At 54.8% G+C, this 25,386-nt stretch overlaps 1 protein-coding gene across 5 annotated transcripts in view; it reads left to right on the top strand.

The window, feature by feature from the left end:
* GRIP2 (glutamate receptor interacting protein 2) overlaps nucleotides 1–25,386 on the top strand; it is a 95,469-nt gene that overhangs the window by 44,035 nt on the left and 26,048 nt on the right. For 2 of the 5 annotated variants that reach the window (XM_087866748.1, XM_087866747.1), the window contains exons 2-6: nucleotides 21,631–21,711; nucleotides 21,978–22,113; nucleotides 22,958–23,103; nucleotides 23,739–23,825; nucleotides 24,357–24,432. In XM_087866748.1, the coding sequence (XP_087722874.1) occupies nucleotides 21,631–21,711; nucleotides 21,978–22,113; nucleotides 22,958–23,103; nucleotides 23,739–23,825; nucleotides 24,357–24,432 (526 nt within the window). Of the gene's footprint in view, nucleotides 1–9,248; nucleotides 9,409–11,151; nucleotides 11,238–21,630; nucleotides 21,712–21,977; nucleotides 22,114–22,957; nucleotides 23,104–23,738; nucleotides 23,826–24,356; nucleotides 24,433–25,386 lie in introns of those variants that run through there. The other 3 variants (XM_045812396.2, XM_087866750.1, XM_087866749.1) reach the window with 3 other exon arrangements.

The following is a 25,386-nucleotide window of genomic DNA, read 5'->3' as shown; positions in this document are numbered from 1 at the left end:
CCAGATGAGGCATCAGCCAGCTGGAGGATTAGGGAAGCCTTCCTGGGGGAAGAGACAGTGGGGACTTGCAGCATTTGGCCACGCAGGCAAGGGATGAGGGAGGGGGCATTCCTGGGGGACCATTAGGAGGTAGAAATGGCTCAGGGTACATGGTGCTGGGAATGGGGGGAGACGCTGGAGAAGGGGGTAGCCAGTTCTGGACATGGGTTGGCAACCTCCCAGTGATTCTTCCTAAACAATGCTGAGGGGCTGTGGGACATGGGAGGCCTCAGCTGGCAGGCAGCAGGCACTGGCCCAGAAATCTCAGGGTCAAGCCTTGTCCTCAAACAAGTGGCCTCTGCCAGGTCCCACCCCCAACCCTGCAGGCCCCTCCCCACCCCACAGCTGCACCAGTGGGAGACCTGCTGCCTGGCTCTCGGTATATTCATGAGCCGGGCGGGACCCTTGGGTGGATCTTCCCCGGTTATCACCCTTCCTGAGGTTCCACATCGGCCCCTAACTCTAGGGTTCTCTTTGAATATTCAGGTCCACCAGGAGGGTACGGAGAAAATGAGGCTCTCACACAAAGCTCTTTTGAGAATATGTGTCTACTGGACTGTGGTTAAGGCTTTGGAGCCAGACACCTGAGTTCCTCTGTCTCTTGGCCCTCTGGACTCCAGGTTCCCCATCTGTAGAAAGACATGATCATCCCAGCTACATGGGCCTGGTACAGATGCGCTGGAGGTGAAAGCATGCCGAAAGCCATTGGGATTAAAGACACACACGTGAGCATGGCCCCAGACCGCTGGGGCCGTGGCCACCCACTCGTTCCAGCCCCACACACCCGAGTGACACTCAGGGCAGGAGGGGAGCTGGCGGGACCCATGGTGGAAGCCACATCCAGACTCTGGGCTTTTCTGCCAGGGCTCAGAGGCCATCACCTGGGTCTGGACCGTCTTGGGACAAGGGTCCTGGGGTCCTGGGGGGCCACAGGGCCACAGGCAGTCTCCAGCTCAGGATAATGGAGGGACTCATCCCTCAACTATTCAGGAATAGGGTAGGCTGCTTATGAGGTGATGAGCTCCCCATTTGTGGAGGTATACTGGCTGCATCAGACAGCAGAAAGGGTTTCTATGTTGGATTGAAGAGTCAGAGGGGATGAATTATTGGTTTCTTCCCAACATAGCAATCTAGAGATTATGTATAATCATCATTTATCTCTCATTCATTCATTCATTCATTCATTCATTCATTCATTCATTCTAGCACTTACTGCATGCAAGGCCCTCTCCTGGATCTGGGGTTGAAATCAATGAGCAAGATAGTCAAGGGTCGTCCCCTATTTAGTGGAAAAGAACAGGTGAGCAAATGCATTGAAGGAAAGACAGGAAGGAGGTCAGGGTGGGCTTCTGGGTGGAGGCAGCATTTAGGCTGGGCTCTAAGGATTTTCATCCTTAGGTGGGGGGAGAGAGTTCCAGAAGGAGGGAAAGGCCCATCTAAAGGATCTGAGGAAGGAGCACGTGAATCTGAAATCTGACCCTGGCGCCGTACTGGCTAGAGGGCTTGGCCAAGTCTCTTCTCCTCTCTGGATCTTCCGTTTCCCCTCATAAAATGGGAGCATGCTCGCAGGGCTTTTGAAAGATTCCATGAGGCACTAAACATCAAATGCTAGGTACCCAGTGGGCACTTTGTACATGTTAGCCCCTTCTCTTTCTCTGGGGCATATGCATTTGGACAAGGGCAATTCTTGACCCAGAGGATGGAAGGTGGGACTCCAGGCATAGTGTTTGCCACAAGGCTGGGCCCAAGGCCAGTCTCCCGCTCCCCTGAGTCACTCGAGGGCACAGGTGGAGGGCTGTGCCTGGCCCTCCCAAAGCCTCATTGATTGCCATCTGCAAGGAGGTATCGCTGTAATCAGACTCTACTGCGCAGAGGGTCCAGCCACTGCTACTCACAGCTTGGTCCCGGGCGGCTGCCCTCTCCGTCCGTGCCCCGAAGCATCTCACTGGAGCACGCTCAGGAGAGCTCACTCTTCCCTAAATGTCATGTGCACGGCGGCCACAGTGCCAGGAGTGCCCCCTTCAGTGCATTCCCTCCTCCAGAGCAGGTCCCTGCATCTTCGGGACCCAGCCCCACCTGCCTGCCCAGCCCCCCTGCTCTCTGGGGCCTTCTGACCCCAGCCATGCTGGTGGGTGCCTTTCCCTAACATACTGTGCACCTTTCCACCTCCCACCCTTTGCCTAGGCTGGCTGGTCCCTCTGTCTGGAATGCCTTTCCCACCCCATCTTTGAGTGGTTTGTTGCTTTGTCCCTCAAGACGTAGGCCAGATACCACCTCTACCAGGCAGCTTTCCCTGACTCCTTCAAGCAGCCCTGACTCTTTGGTCCCCTTTGTTATGTTTGGGCTTATAGCAGATCCTCTTTGGGTAGAGTTCCTTCTGCAGGAGATGCTGATGTTCTGACATCACATGTGATGTTCTTGGCATGGAGGAGGTCCTGTGTGAGCAGTTGTCGTGCCTTGAACCTGGTCTTTTGACGCCCAGCCAAGGGTTCTCTCCAGGGCAGGACAGGGAGGGGCTGCTGCCAGGGTGGCATTGACATCCGGAGATTGGAACACACAACGCTGCTCTTTCCCAGGGCTGAGCCCTGAGAACTTGCCCATTTATTTTCATGTTATGCTCCTTTTGTCTGAAAGGCAGCAAGAGGGCAGGTGGGCAGACCCTGAGCCGCTCCCCTGGAGCAGCATGGCTGAGGGTTGACTGAGGTCGGCTGAGGCCGTCGCCCCCACGCACGGACTCTCTTAGCACCCACTCAAGTTAGTTTTCTAAAGCACTTATCCCTTTCTCCCTCTAAACTCTTCCATGGCTCCCCAGTGGCATCGGGCCCCTATTAATGTTCTGTTTTTAACCCCAGGCTCCAAGGGTTGAGCTGAAGTCCTCGGTTCATGGTACCCGGGGTCCTGTGCCAATTCAGCACCCACTCTGGCTCTGTTTTATCTGATTTTTTCCTCCTTCGTGCCCTGTCCCCATGCCCAGTTACATCCCTGGAAACTGTCCCTCTGTGAAACAGCTCTTTACACATGTGTGCACCCTTGCGTGCTTTCTGTGTGTTTTTCAGCTATAGAAACGAAGTGACAGGGCAGGTCTCATTCTCTTTTCGCCCCCTCCCTCCCCTCTTCTCCCCTTCTCTGCCGTTCCTCCCTTCTCCTTCTTCCTCTCCTTTTTCTGCCTTCCTTTCTTCCTTTCTTTAACGGGACCCTTTGTTTCCTAAATCCATCCGCTGTGCTTCTGACTGCTGTGTCGTACTCCATAGGGAGTGGCCCCCACATGTTACCTGTCCCCTCCCCCGGGATGGAGACCAAGGTCAGCTTCACTAACAGCATTCCCATTCCTGCCCTTTTGGGAGCTGGGTGGGGGGTGGGTTTCCCTTGGATAACCGCCAGGAGTGAGGGTGCTGGGTGACAGCATGCACTGACACCTCATCACTCTAGGGCTGCCTCAGTTTACCCCCCACCAGGAGTGCCCGTGACTCTCCACCTACCCCCCCCCATGCTCACCAACATTTACTTTGTCTGCATTTCTAATGTCCACCATTCTGATGAGGGTCAAGTGGGAGTTCACTGTTCTGTTTACACTTCTCTGATGCCAGTGAGTTGGAACGGCTCTGCGTGACCTTGGGACTGTTTCCCTTCATGCTTGGTGCCTTGCCTATTCAGTCAGTGGCCGTTCATCTTTTCTTTTTTTTCAATTTTCAATTTTATTTTTTTGCTTTTATTATTATTTTTTTTATCAAAGTCTCATTGACACAAAATGTCCCCTTTTTCTATTTCTTCTCATTTTGCATCAAGATGCATCTGGACTCTGCTTTCTGACCTCTCCCCCCTGGTGGGTCCCCAAACTCGCACAGCTGGCTGTCCCTATCAGAAGGGCTTTAATGTGTGGTGGAAGGGGAAACTGAGGCTCAGAGCAGGCAGGGACTAACCTGGAGAGTAGAGAAAATTGGGTTCTGGGTTTCCTGCCTCTCAGGTGCCTTTCCTCTTTCCTCCCCTCTTGTCCACCCGCCACCACCAGCCATGCATCCTGACCCCACAGCCCATTCTGCTGGGCACCATTTGGAGGAAAGTCAGATCGCACATGGCCCTGCTCAGAACCCATCGGCAGCTCCGCTCGTGCCCAAAGCAGAATCCTGACTCCTCTCCCGCCCGGTGACCTCAGCCACACTGGCCCCCTGACGGCTCCCCTTTCCATGCTTCTCTGCCTGAGCGCCGTCTCCCCGTTCCCCCGAGAGCCTCCCTGGCCCCCCTGCCTGTGCTGTCCCGACTCCCCTCCGCACCGTCTCGTCATGGATCTAGATTTGCACGTTTTTCTCCCTGAACTAAGAGCCAGAGAGGCAGGCTCTACAGCTGTTTTGTTCATTGCAGAAAACTCGGGCCAAGCTCAGTTTCTAGCAGGTAGTGGGTGCTTACTAAATATTCTTTGAATGAATGAGTGGCCAGAGAGATGGGGCAGGGCTGTGATCACGCTGGCTACTTTTGCGTGCCCTGTACTGGACAGTTTTCTAGGTGTTTTGCTTATTCACTGAGTTTCTCAACAGTAGTCCTTTGAGTGGACAATTTCATCATCAGTACTTTAGAGGACGAACCTGAGGCTCAGAGAGGCCCTCTGTGGCCTCATGTCCTCTTTTCCAGGAGGGAAGCCATTGCAGGCATCAAGGGAAGTACAGAGGCCAAGAAGGAGCCGTAGGGAGCTGCCCTACCATAGACAGGCCCGGGCTGGTGCCTCTCGCCCCTCTCCAGTCAGAAGATTCCCAGAGACGCCCCAGGGGCATCAGCTTGGCCCTCCTGCCTCCCCCCTAGTCCTTTTGTCCTTCCTGAATCTGCATGGACTGGTGAGAGGGCTTCTGAGTGTGCCTTTCTCAGGGGGCTAGGGGTTGGGGTGTTAGTGAGGATGGTATCAGGAGGACCTGGGTTCAAATCCCAGTTCACCCCTCACTCCCTGTGTGACTAAGAGCAAGTGGCTTCACCTCTCTGGGCTCCTGTTTTGTCATCTCTGAAATGGGGATGTTGTGGCATGAAATGAGGAAATACATGTAAAATGTTGAAAGTCAGGCCAGGCGCACAAGGGGTCTTCTCCTGGTTCTGAAGAACGGTCAGCTGTGGTTCCTCTGGCATCCCAGAGCCTCCCCCTTCCTTGGTCCGAGCACACAGCCTGCCACCTGAGTCCCTTTGGCCGGCATGCCCATGCCCTCCAGCGCTGGGGGAAGGCTGCAGTGCAGGGCTCTGGGAACCGGCAGGTGTCTGGGGCCGCAGCCTGGGAGCAGCCCGCTGATGTGGCACTGCCCCTGGAGTCAGGTGAGGGACAATGGTGGGGGGGTGTTTGGAACAGCTTGGCTGGAGTGGGAGCTGCAGCCAAATAGCACCCCCTAAGAGGGGGTCTGCTAGTGCCTCCCCTGTGGCTGTTGGAATCACAGACTGGGTCTCAGTTTCCCTCTCTGTAAAATGGGGACCCACCTTGTGGAAATGTTTACCAACCAGTCAGGGGGCAGCAGTTGTCCTGGCCTGGCCTCTGGGGTGGTGTGAGGAGAGAGGGAGGAAGAAGCAGCAGAACAGCAGGAAAGGGTTTATCTGTCTTGCCTTCAGATCGCCATCTCTGCCTCCTTCCCACCCAGACTTCATTTCCGGCTGTCAGTCAGGGGTGGAGGGGGGCAGGGTGCAGCGGGCTCGCACAGCTCCCCTGTGGTTATGGTGGACTCAGCCCCGGGGTCTGAGAGAAAAGGCGGAGGCTGAGGTCCAGCCCCCGTCCCCGCGCATTGTCAGGGGTCCCCAGACGCGGCCCCACCTGGACCTCGGTTTTCCCATCTGTGTGGCGTGGGGTCAGTTGGTTCCCAGTTGCGGCCATCATGCCCCTGAGGGGGCAGCCGGCGGGGGGGGGGGGCAGCGATGCCAGGAGTCCTGCGGCGAGTCCTGCAGGGACAGCCTGGCACAGCAGGCAGCATGATGCCCGTGGAGCCCCATTCAGAGACACCAAGAAGGGCCCCACAGGCCCGGCTCCGTGTAGGGGGGAGGTCAGGAGTATGTGTTAGACAGTCACGGTCCGCAAAGCCCTTCGGGTCTCTGCCCCTCATTCCTCATGGGTGGGAAGCGGAGGCTCGTGCAGAAGTGACTTGCCCAGAGTCACATAGTTCAAGGGTGGCAGAGCTGGGATTTGAACCTGGGTGCCCCTGGCCTGTGCACTCAGCCACCTTAGAGCTCTGCCTCGCTGGTCTGTTTCATGGTGTTGGCATGACAGTCTTGACAGGAAGGTGATGGATAAGTGCTTTCTGACTCATGAGTCCGCAGTCTCCCCAGGCCTAGCGGGTGGGTGCTTTTGATTATCCCGTTGCACAGTGAGGAAGCTGAGGTCCAGAGAGGGTTGGACGCATGCCCCAGGTCACACAGCAGTCGTCCTCCAGGTGTCTCACAAAACCTGAGGACGTGCGGGCGTCAGGGCCTCTGCTGAACATGGAGGGCGTGCCCGCCAGCTCAGGGGCCCTGCCACCTTCCGTACGTCCTCCAGTCCCCTCTTGGCCCATTCACAGCGTTGGAAACACGGAACAATCAAACGCTCTGACTGGGAGCTTCTGGCGGCCCGGATCCCCGGCAGGCCTGGCTTCTAGCCGAGCCTTGCACGCCCGGCAATCTGTCCCCCTCTTCCTCTGCTTCCCCGAAGTTTGGCAGCGTTCGTTGCATGAGAGGGGTCGTCTTTGGAGCAGGACCAACGGCAGCTTTGCCTGCTCTGGGCTCCCAGAAGGGACCCTTGCTGCTCATTGCCAGGCCCTCCTCCCTTCTCCCTCAGGCGGTGCTGCACTCTGAGGTCCTTGCAGAGCCTTCTTACTGGCCGGCTCTCCAGCGTCGTTGGTTCCCACTGCCTGCAGGATGAAAGCCAAACTCCAAGCAGCACTTCTCGAACTCCCTATGTGCCCCAGGGGAGCTTGTTCAAATGCGGATTCTGATTGAGTGGGCAGGGGTGGGGCCTGAGAGTCTGCGTTGCTGAGGAGTTCCTGAGGCTGCTGCTGGTCCGCTACCCTTGGAGGACGGAGGCCTCACTAGACCCTTTGGGGCCCGGCTCTGTGTGCATGTCCTGCCCGGTCGCCTCACTGCTTACCCAGGACCGCGTGCCTGGGCGCACACCTATGCTGCATTTTCCCTTCTTGGGCTCATTCCCTCTCATCCTTCAAAGTTAGGCTCAAAACACTTCCTCGGTGAACCCCCAACCGAGCTAACTGCCCCTCATCGGCACTTCCAGACCCCCTCACTAACCCCTGAAATCCTGAGAGGCACACAGCAGCACCTTTTAAAAGAGACCTCTTCCCTGTGAACCTGGCTCCACCCCTATAGCTGGGTGACCTTGGGCAAGTCACTTAACCTTCGTGCCAGGTACTTACTTAAACCCTGCCTTATTCCAGAATAGACCAACGGTTGCTTCCAGACCCACTCTTGGATAAAATCAAGTGAAAATGTGGGATGACAGGGACAGAGGGCACGGGGAAGACACTGTTCCCCACGTGTCTCCTGGTCTCTCAGTCCCCAGTGCCTGGCACAGCAGGCATTCAGAGAAACGCTGCATGGAAGCTCTCCCATAACCCACGGCGTGACCTTTCCAGGAGCTTCTCATCCACAAAAGTAAATTCCAAAGGAGCAGGAAGAGAGATAGATCACCAACCTTAATCGCTCATTGAGATGCATCTGTAGGGCGAGCAAATATTTTCTTACAAGAGCAGGCGGATGTAGCTCTCCCGGCTTGTACGCTCCGCAGCCCTCCACCGGGAGGGGGCCGTAAATATGGGGTGGAGGGCTGCGTGGTGCACAAGGCTTTAGGGGAAGAGGGTGAGCGTCCATTAAGAGCAGCTCACATGCTGAGAAGGGCCATGTCCCTTCCTGCCTGGTGTAGAGCTGGGACCACCCCAAAGTGGCCCTTCGTGCCCTGCTGATGGTCAGGGTCCTCACTGAGAGCCTCGTCCTGACCATTGCTGGGCACCGTGGACCATTGCTGACAGCCTGTGCCCCCCTTCCCTGCCTGCCCCCATTCTCCCAGCAGATTCCTCCCAATTCAGGCCCCTCTCTCTGATCCAGTGCTCACCACCCCTTCTATGGCTGAGACCTTGACCTCACTGCCCGCCCAACAACTTTGCCTGGAACCTGGAGCCTGTGCCCTGGGACGTACATGAAGTCACCCAAAGCACCAGGCGCCCTTGGGAAGTGGGCAGCAGGAGGGAACCTAGAAGCCGCAGCCGCTCGCTAACCACGGTGCTGTACATTTTCATTCACTGCAGGACACGGGACCAATTTGAGCCCCGTATGTTCCCATGTATCCAAGAACTCCACGGGAGCTGGGACCTCATCTGTCTCGCTCTGAGCTGCATTCAGCAGGAGGGGACGTGTAGTCAGGCGTACAGGCTACCTACACCCTGCGTGGCTCTTACCCCTCTTCTTCCCAGCACCTACGTGGCGTCCAGCCCTCAGCTGGTGCCCACACATTGGTGGGATGGGGAGCACAAGCAGCTGGACAGCGGGAGGAGGGGACTTGTGAGTCCATCAGGGTCGTCAGGGTCAGTCCTGAGCTGGCGTGGAGGAATCCAGGAGTGTGCAGGGCTGAGGCCCAGCTGGGGCTGGAGTTGTGACCAGCTGCCCCTGCCCGTCAAGCCCAAGGCAGGCAGATCCTCTGCCCATCTTGCTCGGGGTTCCCCAAAGGCTGGGGGGTAGCTCCATGTGGCAGGCTGCTGGGCTTATCCTCCCCATGCCCTACCTGACAGAAAAGGAAACTGAGGCCTGGAGGAGGTAGTTGCAATGTCAGTGGAAGAGCCCCAGGGGACTCTGAGCTCAAGGGCTTCTAACCTGAGACTTGCAGACGCACTCTGGCATATGGCTGCACTTTATCTGGCTCGTGTTCTGGCATTCTGTGCAAGATTCTATTGGAATCTGCTACTTAAAAAAAAAAGTTTGGAAGGCACTGTTCCTCTTTTCTAGGTGGAAAAACTGAAGGCTGAGGAGAGCAGTCACTTACCAAGGTCCCAGGGCCAGTTAGGAGCAGAACCGGCCCCCGGGGTGTGTCTGCCTGGGGACCCAGCGGGAGGACCCCGGCGTGCCCTCTTCAGAGCTCCCCACCCAGACTCAGACTGTGGGCACGGTGGGGGCTGTGGGACGACTTCCGAGAGCCAGCCCTCCAGTGGCCGTGTCCCCTTTAAGCAGAGAGCCGCCCGCTGCAGTGGGTGGACCTGGTGCCCAGCCAGTGGGAGCTGTGAGCTTCCCTCCACAGCCCCTCCCCGGGGGAGGGTGAAGGAGGGTGCGGGAGGGCTGAGCAGCGTGGTGGCTCCCGAGGGAGTTGGTGGGCAGCCGAGGAGACAATAGCAGACATGCTGTGTGGGCTCAGCCGGGAGACCCCTGGAGAGGCGGGTAAGTCTTGGGGACCCGTGGGCAGAGTGATGGGGCTGAACCCTCCGGGGCTGCTGCTCCCAGGGAGGAGACTGGGACGGCCACTCCCCAGAGACCCAAAGCCCGGAGGGAGGGCAGGGCCGGACACCTGGCTCTGGGGGGCCCGCGGGAGGACTGTCTGTCCCACCCGGCTGCCGTCCTGCAGTCCTGCGGCTGGGGCTGAGTCCACCAGGCTTCCGCGCCGTCCTGCACAGCAGGGCAGAGGCGGGTCTGGAGTTGCAGAGGGCGGCACTCGGCCCCTCAGAGGTGCCTCCCAAAGGCACGTCCTGCCTGGGCACGGGCATGGGCATGGGCATGAGCTGGCGGGCGTGAGCTCCCTGCCCAGACACGTGAGGGCCAAGGCCGAGCTCAGGCTGGTGTGGAGGGAGCGCCTGTCGCAGGTGGGAGGCTGGACCTGGTGGCAGGCGGCAGGAGCCCTGGCCCAGGGTCTGGTTGGTGAACGCCGGGGCTCTGGGAGTGCAGTGGGGCAGGTGTCATGCAGCAGCCACATTCCTGGGTGGGACTGGCTTGGCCCCGTGGGAGGGGCTCTGGAGCAAGCATGGTTGCTCCATCTGTCTCTCTGGCTACCTGTCTCTCCAGCCTCATCCTGCTGGGCTGCATCCCCCTGCCCCACCAGCTTGTCAAGAGCCACCAGCAGGTCATCCTTTATTGGGTACCCTGGGGCTACCCCTGTGATCCCTTCCCACACTCAACATACTTTGATGGTACCTCCTTGAAACAGTTCCAAGGGCAGGGGCTGTGGTCCCAGTGGACAGATGAGGAAACAGGCTCGGGGTGGGGGGGGGGGTGGCCCACCGGAGGCCCCACAGCTACAGCGCAGCGGTCAAGCCAGGACTGGCATTCAGATGACTTTCATAGTCCAGCTCCCTCCGCCCAGTGAACTCAGGCTCCCACCCCCCACCCATGGCCAGGGGCAGAGACAGGGTCACCCCAGGTCCCCAGATAATAACACAAATAATAATAGTAGCTGACAGCTATTGAGATCTGACTTTGTGCCAGGCTCTGTTCTAAGCTCTTTCTGTGCATTTTCTCATTTAATTTTCACAATAATGTGAGTTTGGTACTATTCTTCTCTCCATTTCACAGCTGGGGAAACTGAGGCATGAGGGTGTTAAGTGACTTGTCCAAGGCCATACAGCCAGAAGTAGCAAAGCTGGGATTTGACCCCATGTAGTCTGCCCCTGCTCCCTCCCGGGGACTACGCTATAACCTGGGGCACTGCCTTCCTGTCCTGGGTATATCTGTCCTCTGGACCTAAGGCTCAGGTGAGCCAGGTGACCTTGTCCTGCAGTGGTCAGAGTCACAAGGTCAGTAGTGCCCTGGAGACTTCCCTGGAGGACTACTGGGGAGCTGTCTTCCCCTACCTCTTGCGCCTATGGCCTCCACCTGGGCTCAGGCCTCAGCATTGCCTGCCTGGACCTTTGCCCCGGTCTCTTCCTCAGCCTTGTAGCCTCCACCCCACCTCCCCACGCTGCCCTGGGAAGGAGCTTGCTAAAACTCACATCTGATCACAGCTCCTTATCTTGGCGTTCAGTGCCCTTCTTCATCTCGCTGGCTTTTTCTCTCTGTTGACTTACTTGACCCCCACCCTCACCGCTGCAGTCCTCACCCTAGTCTCTTCCCCAGGCCACAGAACCTCATGATTATACCTGCCACAGTGATGTCAGCACTGAGACTTTCTTTCTTTTTTTTTTTTTTCTTAAGAAAAGTCCAAAGATGGAGCTTAGGTACAGTGGGATCCAGGTGCTCAGTTACCATCATTAGGACTCCGGGTCTCTGCTTCTCTTTAGGTAAGCTTCATTTTCAGGCAGACTAACTCCTCTCCTTGAGGTGCCCAGAGGGCTCTATAACCTTTGAGTTTAAGGTCAACCAGGTCAGTCATCTCTAAGGAAAGAGAACCTACTTCCAATAGTTCCAGCAAACATCCCAGGGCTGCCTTTTGTTGGTCCAACTGGGATCATATGCTTACCCCCATCAATCACCAGACCTCTGATTGACCAGCCAGTCCTGGTCATGCGGCCTCCCCAGGAGCGGGGGGCGGGGGGGATGACGGCAGCCAATAGGTGGCTACTCCATACACCCTCTACATTTTGCAGGGAAGGCTGAGGCCGGGAGAAGTCAGGCCACTTGCAGAGCTCCTCAGTGAGAGCCAGGCTTGGGGTTGGGGTCTATGGAATGTACTGCTCGGTGCCCTTTCTCTGCCCCCGATGGATCCTGCCTGCACATGTCCAGTCTTGCTTCTGGGAGGCTTGTTCACCACCCACTAGCCCTAAGCCCCTACAGAAAGGGATGTGACCAGGCTTGGGTGCACAGTAGGCCTGAATACAGATTTTGGCAGGAAGCTCCATCCCCTAGCCCCTCAGTGTTTACTCTCTGCCTCCCTGCCACAAAGTGGTCTTTGTTCCCAGGGCCTACTGGGGCTCAGTGAGCACTGGCCTCCCAGCCGGGGCCTGGGAAGGCTCAGGCAGGATGTGTATGTATGTCAAAGGCAGGGGGGTGGGTAGTCCTTCTGCTGTGGCCTGGGCCACCCATCCCCTGAGGGACTCTCACCATAACTGCCTGGATCGTTGGGCAGGCCTGACCTCTTACCCCACGGCAGGGGCTGTGGCCACGGGGAAACTCCAGGCCCTTGACCACAGAGGCCACATTGTGGAATCAGGGAGGCCCAGCTTTGCATCCTGGCTCTGCCCTTCCTGATTCTGTGACCTGGAACAACTCATTCCATCTCTTTGATCCCCATACTCCTACTCTAAATGGGGATTGAATTCCAAATGATTTACTGAGCACTTACTAGATGCCATGGTTTCCATGCTGGACACAGTAGTGAACAGACAGACAAAACCCAGCCTTCTGGACCTGACATCCTAGTGGGCAGAGGCGGATAGTAAATGAAATCAGGACATTTTTAAAAAGTGAGGTCTGTTACATGGTGTTGAGTGAATGAAAAAGATCAAGTACGGAAGGAGGGTATGAGAGGTGCTGGAGGTGTGGGGAGGGGTGGTTGTGCAACAGGCTGATTGAGGAGGACCTTCCTGAGAAGGTGACATTTCCACAAATTCCTGAAGGACGTGAGGGAGGGAGTTTTGTGGATGTCTGGGGGAAGAGCCTTCTGGGCAGAGGGAATAGCCAGTGCAAAGGCCCTGGGGTGGGCACAAGTCTGGTGTGAGGAACAGTGGGAAGACGAGGGAACTGGAGTGGAGCTGGCAAAGGGGAGAGTATTAGGGGGTGAAGTCAGGGAGGCCAAGGGACTGTCAATTGTGGTGAGAACTTTTGCTTTTACTCTTCACAGAGTGAATTGAATCTTTTTACTGCCCCAGGTAGCCACCATCAGGAAATAAAATGGTTCCCTTGGTGACCCAGTTTTAAGGTCGTGCTCCTTGATATTGCTGGTTTCAGGGTGAGGCGGGAGAGCCTAGGCCCAGAAGAGGCAGAAGGCCGAGGCCTGACTTGAGCCTTCACCCTCATCCCACATGATGTCAGGGCCACCATGGGTTCTATGGCCATGGCAGGGATGTCAGCCTGAGCGTGGCTTCAGGTTCCAGTGCCAGGGGTCCTACACACCTCATGGAGGGGGGATTGTGGGACTGGCAGCCTCTCCAGGTCATGCCCACTTCCCCTGGTATTCTGCTGTGCCCACCCTGTGGGTTCCTGAGTCCTACCTCGGGGCCTCCTAGAGGCCGGCCCTGGCTTCCCTGATGCCACTCCTTTGGGGTCCGTTAGCCTTGTGTTTAGATGGAAGATGGAAAGCGCACAGCCGAGGGTTAAGGATGTGGCCTGCTGGGAGGCCAGAAAGATCTGGACTCCAGTCCTTCCTCTGCAATTCACCAGCTGAGTGACCTCTCCGGCCCTCAGTCTCCGCATCTGTAAAATGAGGAAGTCCGTGAGCCTCCCCGCTGATGCTCTCGGTAGAGTTAAATGAGTTAGTGCATGGAGAGTCTGGGCCTGGCGCTCCTTTTCCATGTTCTTTTTTCTCAATCCTTGGCAGCAAGTAAACCGGGCATCTACTTTTAAAATTTCTTGGTATATGTCTTGCTTCCCTTAAAAACATGCATTGAACAGAAGGAGGACTCATCCTGTTGCCAAATTGATCTTTCCCTGCTTCTCTCTCTGTGGGAGGCCGGCCTCTGGGGAGACTTGTCAGCTGCGGGGATCGGTGTGGTCACTCTGAGGTCGGCCTGTACCCCATGTATCTCCATCCAGCTATCTGGCCTGGTCCAGCCTGTAGCGGCCAGAGGGGCATCCTTCTGTGGGCAGTGCCCACAGGAGCTGGGCCGCTGCCTGGAGCAGAGTGACCTCAGGGTCATAGGCGTTACCCTGGAGTCTCCCCAGGACTGTCATGGGTGGGAGGAGGAGACTGGAGGGGCCCATGGCTCTGACACTCAGGAGTTGTGTGACGCTGGGAAGTTCCCTTGACCTCTCTGTGCCTCAGTTTCCACATCTATAACATGGAGATGATATATGGCGCCCACACCTAGGAGTAGCGTGAGGATAAAGTGGTAATTATTTTAAAGGTCATAGAACATGGCTTGGGTTCAAACCTCAACCCTGCTCCTTACCATGGGAAGTCAATTAACCTCTGTGTACCTCAGTTTCCCCCTCTGTAAAATGGGAATAATGATCATACCATCGCGGAAGGTAGTGAGGATGAAACGAGACAATGCTTATGAAGCACCTAGCACAGCACCCAGCACTTAATCAGAAGGAGTCGTTACCATTGTTAATCTACGAAAACCTTTCTACGAGGTCAGCGATGAGGGCAGGGAGAGAACTCCCGTGTTTCATGGCTTCTGTGTATACCCCATCATCTCAGTGATCCCTCACGCTGACCCAGGAGGTGAGCCCTCGCACTGTGCAGAGAAGCCTGAGGCTCAGAGAGAAGTGACTTGTCCAGATCCCTAGCCAGTGGGCAGCAAGGTTTAGAATCAGAATCTGAAGTTGGCTGAAGTCCGAAGTCCATCCTTCCTTTTCCAGCAATGCCTGCTGGGGTGGGAACAACCAAGCTGGGACTGGCAGATCCCTTGGTGGTGTGCTGGAACGGTGAGCCGCTGCTGCCCCCGGAGTCGGCCGTGGGCCTCTGGGGACAGTTGTGAAGGTTGGACCCAGGAGCCCCCTTCTCCTCTTCAGCATGGGGCTGGGCTGGCCCTCCGTGCAGTCGTTTCCTTTCCGCCTCAGGTTGAGCCTCTGGGCCTTCGTTTTCTCAGTACCCCCCCCCCCCCCATGCCGAATGCTGCCTCCTGGAGGTCCGGAGAACCTGGCTCAGTAGCGGCTGAGTCGGGGCCCCACCCTCCCGCACCCCCTTCTTGCTGAGGCGGGATCCTGGCAAAGGCGGCCTGGCCAGGGGCAGACTTCCTTTTCCCTTTGTCAAAGCTCAATAGCTCCCTGGGGCCCCAGAGAGACGGGCATAATGAAGGCAAATTAGCAAAGCTTTCAAGAGAAATAAAATCAAAAAGAAAGCCACCCACCCAGCCCTGGCTGTAGCGGGGGGCGGGGGGCCAGGTGTACACTGTGTTCTTAGCGCTGCCTCGCTCCCTCCTGCTGCCCGACGGGCCAGCCCGCATCTGCCAGGACAGGCCGGCAGCGCTGTGCAAATGCGTTTCCCTCGGAAGCGAGTTCTTACAGGACGCATTGACTGAAGGCAAAAGCTCATAATTGCCCATTGCTGGAAGGAGGAGACGGGGGAAAAAAGAAACACGCGGATAAAAATATCTCTGTTTTTATGCACGTTTCCAGCTGAAAATTGGTGGGAAAGATGTTTTTGAAAAGCCTTCATCTCTAAGCATGTAATTACTAAGTCCCAGAACAAAAAAGAGACAGAGCGGGAGAGAGAGCAAGCAGGTTCTGTGAGGGCGGAGGACCGGGGTCTGAACCCCCGTGGGGTTTTCTATAAATAAAATAATTCCCTCAAATTCTCAAGCCTGGGCTGGCTGGAGCCAGCAATGCGGGGGGGATACACCCCCCATTTTATGGATGGAGAAATAGAGACTCAAGGTATACAGCCAATTGGAAATTCTGGCCCTGCCTTGATTCTTGGTTTGAATGCTGCCTCAGTTTCCCCCCACCCTGGGATGCTCACGGAAGTGGGGCAGTGTTGTTGAACAGGCATCACAGACATTGTAGCATTCCGCATGGGTGCCTTCCTGAATATGGTAGGGGGTCTTGGAGATGCAGAAGCCTCTTATCTAGCAGTTAGTCGTCCTGAGTGGCCTCCGTCTCCAACAGAGCTCGTCAAAGCTACACACTAAAATGCACGTGCCTTCCCTAGAGAGGGGTCTCTCACGCCCGCCGACTCTTTGCACACAGTTGTATGAATTCTGGTCTGCAGCACACGCTAGGAAAAGAGATGCTCACAGCCTGTACCCAAAGCGGAAAGAAGGGAGTTGGGGTCACTCAGTGTTGAGATGAGCAGACCCGACACCTCTGTCCCAAGGGGGTCATTGCAGCCCAGCTTGGCACCGTGCCCTTCAGGGGAGCAAAATCTGAATATTGGGGTGTAGAAAGGGAGGAGAGGCAGTCTGGAAGACCAACTCGGAGGATGCCTTAGAGACACCCCAGGACATGGGTCCTGTCTTTCAGAGCCAACATCCTGCGGCTTTTGGGGATCCACGTTTGAGGATCCCACCGTTCCTCACTCTAGGTTTCTGGATTTTTTGTTTAATATCTGGGCTCAAAACACCACATTTAATCCACTGGTTTTTTTTGTGCTCCATTCTTTGGGATCCTACTGCTCTGAATTTGGTGAACTTGACCCTCTGCTTTCTTGTCCTCTCCTTAGGAGATAATCTTCCCCCTCCCCCACCCCCAGACTCAAACCTGGAGCCAGCAAGCTTATCTCTGGTCTTCCCAGGACAGCCCAGGAGAGAGGGATTTTCCAGTGGCAGAATCTCATTTGCAGGGGATAAGACAGATTTTAATTCCAGAATTGCCCACATGAAATACCAGAGATGTTCACTGTCACATAGTTGATAGAAACCAGTCTTTTTAATTTTATTAGCTCAGAAACATCTTGTTGAATCTCAATGAAGTGCAAATTAGGGAACCGTAATGGGAGGCATTATACTTAATGGCGTGTTGCCGGAATTGGTGTTGGCTGGTGTGAATAAGGGGCCTGGGGGACAAGGGCGGGGGGGGGGGGGGGTAGTGAGTGAAGCTGCTGGGGGCCCAACTCCAGGGGCCCTGGAAATGATTCTGGGCTTAACTGCTGTCTGATTTGTTATTTACTGCTTTTTGGCAAGCAAAGGGAGCCTAGCCTTGTTCTGCAGAGGCAGAGTGCTGGGGGAGCTGGGTGGTTTCTCAGTGGTTAGAGCTGCAGGTGGTGAAGGGTCTCGCCCTCCTGAGATCCTGGCCGGGCCATGCTGAACCCGACCCAATCCCAGCCTGAGCCCCACCTGGACTCTAGAGCAGTGATTTTCAATGGGGAGTTTGGGTGGGGCAGTATTGCTCCCCAGGGGACAAGGGGACCTTTGGCGATGTGTGGTCGGTTTGGTTGTTATGATGGGGTGGGGTGCTACTGGCATCTAGTGGTTAGAGGGCAGGGATGCTGCTGACCATTGTACAGTGCAGAAGAGAGCCCCCTCCCCCACAGTGTGGAATTATCTAGCAAAAAAAGATGTCAATAGTGCAGAGGTCAAGAAACCTGCTGTAGTTTGAAGCCTGTCCCTGATTCTGACTGAGCCCTGACCTTGACCCATCTTGACCCCACCCCCACTGAACCCTAATCTGATCCTCTCCCTCCCGAAGAGGCTGGGATGGGATGATACTCAGCTTCTGCCCCTTGCGGGGACTGATTCCTTTCCAAATTTGCTTCCTCATGCCTCCACAGAAGAGGGAAGATGGGTCCTGTGAGTTAGGTAGCCATGGCCAGAGGCTTGGGGAGAGGAGTGGCCTTCCCACCCCTGGTGAATAGCTGAGCCAGGGTCTGCGCTCAGGCTGGGCTGAATCCTGGGCCCATGGTCTTAACACCGGGCCAGGCTGGACCTGCAGGGATGACGGCAGCTGGAGAGCTCTTCTTCCAGAGCAGGTGGGGGTGTGTGCAGGCTTAAGTGAGGCCCAAGGAAGCTCTGGAAGCCCAAGGGGCATGCCTGGTGCTGGGAGGGGTGGCCCCCGGGGGAGCATGGGAGAGCCTGCCAGCCTGATGGTTTGTCACTTGTCTTTGCGTAGCTCAGTCTAGTGCTCAGAAAGGACCTGGAGAAGGAGCGTGAAAAAAACAACCTGGTCCAGCGAGCCTGGAACATGGGGTAGCATGGGCAAGGGCCCCGGGGTCGGGTCCTAGCTTTTTGCAGAAGCTGCCTTGGCTAAGGACTTTGCCTCTCTGAGTGGCAAGTTTTCTCCTCTGTCAAGTGGAAGCGATGGTGGCACCTACCTCCTCCCAGGGCCGCTGTGAGAAGTGAACGAGATAGAAGGGGTTAGTGTGGATGGTTGGTGCATGACGTGTGAGCCCCCTTCCCCTCACCTGTCAGCACATAGAGGAGAATCAGAATATGCACGGTGCCTAAGACAAGGGGGTGCTGAGGGGAGACAGGGGCGCTGGCATTCTCACAGAGCAGATAACCTGAAACCTTCCAGCTTCAAACTCCTTTGAGATGCACAGATGAACCCACAGGAAATGAAGAGGGTGAGCTGGAAGGAGATAAGCTCGGTCTGTATAACCACTTCTATCAGTTTTGTACCGCATGTCTGGCCAGTGCAAAGAGGCAAATAAAATAAATAAAAAGTATGAAGTTTAGAAAGTGAGAAATTAGGTTGTCATTTTTCATAGGTGACAGAAAATCCCAAAGAACTTACGGATAAGCCACTAGAATTAGGGGCGCCTGGGTCGCGCAGTCGTTAACCGTCTGCGTTCGGCTCAGGGCGTGATCCCGACGTTGTGGGATCGAGCCCCACATCAGGCTCCTCCGCTATGAGCCTGCTTCTTCCTCTCCCACTCCCCCTGCTTGTGTTCCCTCTCTCTCTGGCTGTCTCTATCTCTGTCAAATAAATAAATAAAATCTTTAAAAAAAAAAAAAGGAAAGATTTAAAATTATTAGAGACATGTAAGGCACAATAGAAAAGGACAGAACAGCATATGAAAGCAGAATGAGAATATAAGCAAAAGGACCAAACAAAGCTTTCCAAAACCAGAAATGTACTTGTTGAAATTAAAAACTCATTGGAATTGGGAAAATTTGAATATGGAGTGGGTATTAAATTAATAATTAAGGAATCATTTTAATTTTATAAGGTGTGATAATGGTATTTTTGTTGGATAAGAAATATGTTCCTTTTTAAATGCATACTGAAATATTTAGAGGTATAATTTCATCATGTCTGGGGTTTGTTTTAAAATATTTCAACATAGAGGGGAGCCTGGGTGGCTCAGTGGGTCAAGCGACCAACTCTTGGTTTCAGCTCAGGTCGTGATCGTTGGGTTGTGAGATCGAGCCCTGCCTCGGGCTCTGTACTTAGCTCAGAGTCGGCTTCAGACTCTCTCTCTTTCTTTCTGCCCCTCCCCCCTGCTCTGTCACACACACACACACACACTCTCTCTCTCTCTGTCAAATAAATAAATCTTTTAAAGGTAATAAATATAATAAATGAAATAAAATATTTCAACATTGATAAAAATATATGGAATAAATATGACGGGGTGTTAATAATTGTTGTGTGTGTTTTTTTTTAAGATTTTATTTATTTATTTGACAGAGAGCGAGCACAAGCAGAGGGAGAAGCAGGCTCCTCGCCAAGCGGGGAGCCTGATGCGGGGCTTGATCCCAGGACACTGGGGTCATGACCTGAGCCAAAGGGAGACCCCCAACGACTGAGCCACCCAGGCGCCCCCAGAGTGTTAATAATTATTAAAACTACATGTTGGGTAAAATAGGATTCAGTGGTTCTCAAACTTCAGTGTGACACAGAATCACCTTTGCCAAACACAGACTATTGTGTCTGATAAAGGACTTGTATCCAGAATATATAAAAATTTGGTAATAAGAAAACAGCCCAACTTAAAAATGGACAAAGGCTTTGGATAGACTCTTCACCAACGAAGATATACGTGAATGGCAGATAAGGAGAAGCTCACGACGTCGTCAGTCGTTAGGCACGTGCACATTTAAAACCACAATAAGAGGGACGCCTGGCTGGTCAGTCGGTGGAGCGTGTGACTCTTGATCTTGGGGTTGTGAGTTCCAGCCCCATGTTGGGTGTAGAGTTTACTTAAAAATAAAATCGGAAGGGGTGCCTGGGTGGCGCAGTTGTTAAGCGTCTGCCTTCGGCTCAGGGCGTGATCCCGGCGTTATGGGATCGAGCCCCGCATCGGGCTCCTCCGCTATGAGCCTGCTTCTTCCTCTCCCACTTCCCCTGCTTGTGTTCCCTCTCTCGTTGGCTGTCTCTCTCTCTGTCAAATAAAGAAATAAAATCTTTAAAAAAAAAAATCTGAAAAAAAAAGCCACAATAAGAAACTTCTACGTCTCTATTAGAATGACTAGAATTTAAAAAAAGAACCGTAACTAACATTGCATATGTTGGCGAGAGTGTGAGGCAGCCGGACCCCTCACACATTACCGGTGGACGTGCAAAATAGCTCAGCCACTTTGAAAATCAGTTTGGCAGTTTCTTACAACGCTCACCTCATCCTTACCGCATGACCCGAATCCCACTCCTGGGTTTTGCCCCAGGTGGAATGGAATGTGATGTTCAAACAAACCCTTGTATGCGGATATTGATTACGGCTTTCTGTGAAATCACCCCCAACTGGAAAGAGTGGAAGTGTCTTTCAACAGGCGAATGGCTAAGCAAGCAGTCCAGCCCTGCAGTCGAACACCAGTCAGCAATAACGAGGAACAGAACTGATCCACGAAAAAACATGTGTGAATCTCAAATGGTGGTGCTGACTAAGAGAAACTAGACTGCAAAGCCCACACACCGTAGGATTCTATTTCTGTGGCATTCTAGGGAAGCCAGAATTACAGAGAGAGAACACAGACCCGTGGTAGTTGGGGGCGGGGACGGGCTACAGAGGGGCAGCAAGGGAGAATTTTGGGGGCGATGGAAATGTTCTAAATCCTGATTGTGGTGGTGGTCAGGACACATTTCCCCGAACCCAGACAAAAGCACACCACAAAGAATCCATTTTAATGTCTATAAGATTTTAAAAATAGATGAAAATATGAGTTAGGGTAATACACTAAAACACACGCACATGCAGATTGCTGGGGCCCACCCTCCCAGTTTCTCATTTACTCCGGCCTTGGTGGGGCCTGAGAATTTGCATTTCTGACAGATGCCCCGGTGATGCTGGTACTGCTGGGCTGGGGACCCTCCTGTGAGAACCTCTGCGTTGTACTAGTCTGTTTTCCTTATGTTTGAAATCTATGAAGAGCTTCGCCAAGCGTTAAAAAGGCAGATGTTACTGTGAGACAACCCCGAGAGAGACAGAAGGAGGACATGTGATCGAGAGAGGTGATGGGTCGTGGGAGAGAAAAATGCAAAGTCCCAAGGAATAGCCATTGAGCATTTCATAAGACAGAGGGGAAGGAAACAACACTTGAAGAAATAATAGCAGAGTGCTTTCTAGAATTAAAGCTAAAGGAGACAGACTTATTATCTCTGGCGGCCTAGAATGTCTGAGAATACGAATACGAATCTTCCCGTGGTCCTCAGGAAGAAGCACTAATTGGGTCCATTCAAGATTGAGTTTGCTCATGGTCGGCACTGTCTCACATGTGCGGCGGTGCCCGCGTGTGAGAGAGCTGCCGGTCCCAGGGGGTGTGCAAGCAGAGCCCGGGGTGGTGGAGTCCGCAGACCCACATTCTATTCCAAAGTGCACAACTCCCCAGCTGTGTGCCTGGGGGCCTGAGTTGCCCTGCTGGGAGGCTGAGCTCTGTTATGTGTACGGTGCAGTCATCCTGCCCAGAATTACGGTTGTAGGTTGTAGAGATGGTCAACCACAGAATGACTGTGAAGCTCCCTGTATATCATCGCTGTTCAGAAGGTTATTCAGCCCAAGGGCAGAGATGGAGCCTTTCTGGGGGGGGGGGGGGAGAAGCCACGAGGATGCCCCAGCGGAGACTCGGGTGGAGCTGGTGGCAGGAAGGAGCCCCCTTTCCCAGGCCACATCTGCGAAGCAGAGGATTCCCGAGGCAGAAAGGGTTTTCCTGCACGGAAATGAAAGTGTAACTCGGGGCTTTTTCTCTTTCTTGCCTGCAGACGACGGGCCTTACTGCAAAGGAGGCAAGGATGCAGGAGGGACTGATGTGGCCCTGGCATGCCGCAGACAGAGCATTCCAGGTAATGAGCCTCCTCTCCTTCCTCCTTGTCCTGGAGGCACGGAGAGCTCAGAGTCGGGGTCAGATGGCATCAGCTCTGCTGCTAACTCGCTCTGTGACCTTAGACCAGTCACTTAACTTCTCTGATCCTCTGGTGTAAAAAGGAGGTGATCTTACCCAGCAATTTGTGGCCAGGTGCCCCGTTTACCAAGTGTTGGTCTCACTTGTATTGGAGCTGGGGGTCCGGGATTACCCCATGCTACCTGCTCACCCCCCATCTGTTGACAGAGGAGTTCCGCGGGGTCACCGTGGTGGAGCTGATCAAGAAGGAAGGCAGCACGCTGGGCCTGACCATCTCAGGTGGCACCGACAAGGGTGGGAAGCCCAGGGTCTCCAACCTGAGACCGGGGGGGCTCGCCGCCAGGTGAGGAGGGGGCTTGGTGGGGCAGTAGGAAGGGGCCAGGGGCCAGTGGAAGATGGACCAGGGCTGTAGGCAAAGCGATCAGGAAGTTGTTTCTAGAAGCACCCGAGTGCTTCTCAGAGGGAAGCCTCCAGTGGAGGCTGTAATTCTAGGCCCCAGCTTCCTCTCTTACCCTTTACGCAAGAGGCTGACTCGGCCACAGCATCCCACTCTTGCCAGGCACTCCAGGCCTTTGCATGTACGGTTACCTTCTTGGAAGGCCTGTTCCCTACTGGCAGACTCCTATTCACCCCTCTGCACTGCCTCTGGGAGGCCCCCATCCCAGAGGAGGCAGCTGCCCTGCTGTGCTCACACGGCCCTGAATGCCACTTCTGGACACATGGCTCTGGATTTTCCTGTCATCTTACCTCTGTGGCTCCCTTGGACCATGCGTTCCGTGAGACCGAGGGGTTAGCCTCTCTGGGCCGTGTACAGGGCAGGCGCTGGCGAGTGTTCAGTGGAACAGAACAAATTAGTAGTCCAAAGCCAGGGGGAGGGCTTTGAGAGAGAGCAAAGGGGGAGATGATCCGGCCACGCTGCAGGCTCCTCGGGGCTGGGCAGAGCCTTCATCAGGAGGGTCACACCCCAGCAGGGGGAAATGCCGGGCCTGGGTGTCAGACAGGTCTAGGTTAGAATCTGCGCTCTCTTACTAACTCGCTGTGTGACCCTGGACAATGTCTGACCTCTCTGAGCCACAGCTTCCCCATCTGTAAAATGGGGATTCAGAGATCGTAAGGATTCAACAGAAGAGCGGGTGTGAATGCCGGCACCTGTCACCATGCATGTGCTCTGGCCTCCTTGCTCCCAGGAGTGACCTGCTGAACGTGGGCGACTATATTCGGTCAGTGAATGGGATCCATCTGACCAGGCTCCGCCATGATGACATCATCACTGTGCTCAAGAATGTGGGCGAGCGCGTGGTGCTGGAGGTGGAGTATGAGCTGCCCCCGCCCGGTGGGTGCCCTTGGACAGGGAACTTTCTCCACTGCCTCAGTTGTGGGTAGACACAGCTATCTCCCCACCAGCACCTGGGTGGTGGGGACTATGCCAGCTGGGGACCTGGGTGGGTGGGACCTGAAGATTGGCCACAAACACCTATGCTGCACCTAGGGACTTTGCCGACAATTGCGGTATGCTGTCACCAGGAGGTGGCAGGGCCCTGTTTACAACCCGGTGTCATTTTCTATATTTAGTGTTCAGATGCTTTTCCTTTAGGGGGGAAGTTTGGGGAATGTTGGCTAAAAAAATTGTTCCCTGTCCTACTGCTTTTTCCACCCTACCAGGCTGCACGGAGTACGGTGCCCTAGGGTTTAGCCTAGCTCTGAATTTTCAAAGTTGGCCTTAAGTTTTAAGATTTGAATAACTAGAATTCAGCCCTGGCCTGAGCCCATAGCCATGGACTCAAGCCTGAGTTCAGCAGAACTCTTGAAGTCCTACTTGTCCTACCTGTAAATGGTGGGGGTGGGGGGAGTTTACCCTCCCTGTAATCTCTGTGACTGGCCACCCAGCTCTCCTGGAATGAGCTTGGGGATGTCTGTGGCTTGGTGATGTGACTGAGGGACTCAAAGGAGCCCTCCATTTCTCCCCAGCCCCTGAGAACAACCCAGGGATCATCACAAAGACAGTGGACGTCTCCCTGTACAAAGAGGGCAATAGCTTTGGCTTTGTCCTCAGAGGTCAGTGTAAGAGTCACACTTGGGGTCAAGGGGTGGGAAGGAGTAATGCTGATTCCATGTGTGTTCTGTTTTGCTTTGATGAGGTTTTAGATACAGACATACAATATATAGATAGATGGAAAGGCAGATTAATAGATGATAGCTTCTTGCTTCTGTCTTTAAAGAACCAAGGACATTTAGTCAAATGTTAAATGGAAGAATTTGCAAAGCAGTGAAGTGTGCATGATTGCTGGAGTGAGACTGAGAACAAAGTTTGGAGCTGCCTCGGAACGAGGGCAAAAAGGGAAACAGGATGAGACCATAGGACGGGAAGCAAACCATTTAAGAGGGAGGATTTCGGTCATGTCTCTACTTTCTGTCCCACTCTATGGGGATTTACAGTTGGAATCTTGTAAGAGGGCCTGTGAATAGCAAGGACAGGTCCTCAAACAGATTTACTGAAGGGAGCCAGCTTAGGGGCTGAGTCAGGGGCTCTCGGTATCAGGGAAAGAGTGGGTAGATGACTGCCATCTCCTGTTGGATTCTGTCCAGGGGGTGCCCATGAAGACGAATGCAAGTCCCGCCCGCTTGTCCTGACCTACGTCCGGCCTGGCGGCCCCGCTGACAGGTGAGCCTGAGCCAGAGGAAACCGAACGGCCTTTCCCTGCCCTGACTACACCCAGATCCCCTGTAAGGAAGGCAGACCAGAAGCCATTGTGCCCATTCTCCAGATGAGCAAACAGGCCCAAAGAAAGGACGCCCCTTGCCCCAGCATCACTCAGAATTGTTGGTGGAACCAGGACCCAATCCCAAATGTGAGAGACCCCAAGCTCTTTCCTCCCTGACATGCTACCGTCTCTGGGGTGGGGAGGGAAGCAAGCCTTGGTGTTATGTTGTTCTTCCCTTCTCTGGCTCTGGTTTCCCATCTGTGGAACGGATCTGATACTGCAGCTCCTTGGAGTTGCCATGAGAGATTTGGGGGCACTGCAAGGAGCACCACCGTGGCCTCTGTCATGCAGCCTCTGGAGTCCTGGCTGTGCCACCCTGCCTGGTGCTGCCTGGGGCACGGCCCAGAAGGGTGGGCAGGGCCAGGAGGAGAGAATGTGGGAGAGGAACATGTCCAGTTCCCAGCATCCGACCCCCTGACCTCCCCAGTGGGAGATTCTTGGCCATTTTAAGAGAAGACTGGAACAGCCTTGTCAGAAGTCTAAACCCTTTCTTGGGACAGGGCCCTGTGATGAGCTATTCATAGAACCTCCCAGAATAGCTTTGGCCACCTGTTGGAGCAAGCATTCCAGGGTGGGGATTTGACCCAAACCGAGGTGAACCCCTACTTGGGCCCGTCTCCCGGGGGCCCCTGCTGAATCCGTTCCCAGGCGCATTTGTCACCAGGCCAGAATCGCTGCTGAGAAACCAGAGTGGGGGCAGTGAGAAGGGACCTCAAGATGGGCAGCACGAAGCCTCCAGAATGCCCCACCCCTGATGCTGTGTGGCCCTGGCAGGGCTGGTGTCCTTCCTGGGCCCTGGCAGTCTCCTGTGTCCCCCGGGCATCCCCGCACAGACACTCTCGGGTTGAGCGGGG

Source organism: Ursus americanus, chromosome 14, assembly GCF_024610735.1.
Source record: "Ursus americanus isolate L20-20 chromosome 14, mUrsAme1.1.p, whole genome shotgun sequence".
Taxonomy (NCBI): domain Eukaryota; kingdom Metazoa; phylum Chordata; class Mammalia; order Carnivora; family Ursidae; genus Ursus; species Ursus americanus.
Note: the sequence above shows the minus strand (reverse complement) of the source record. Positions and strands in the feature narration are given on the sequence as shown.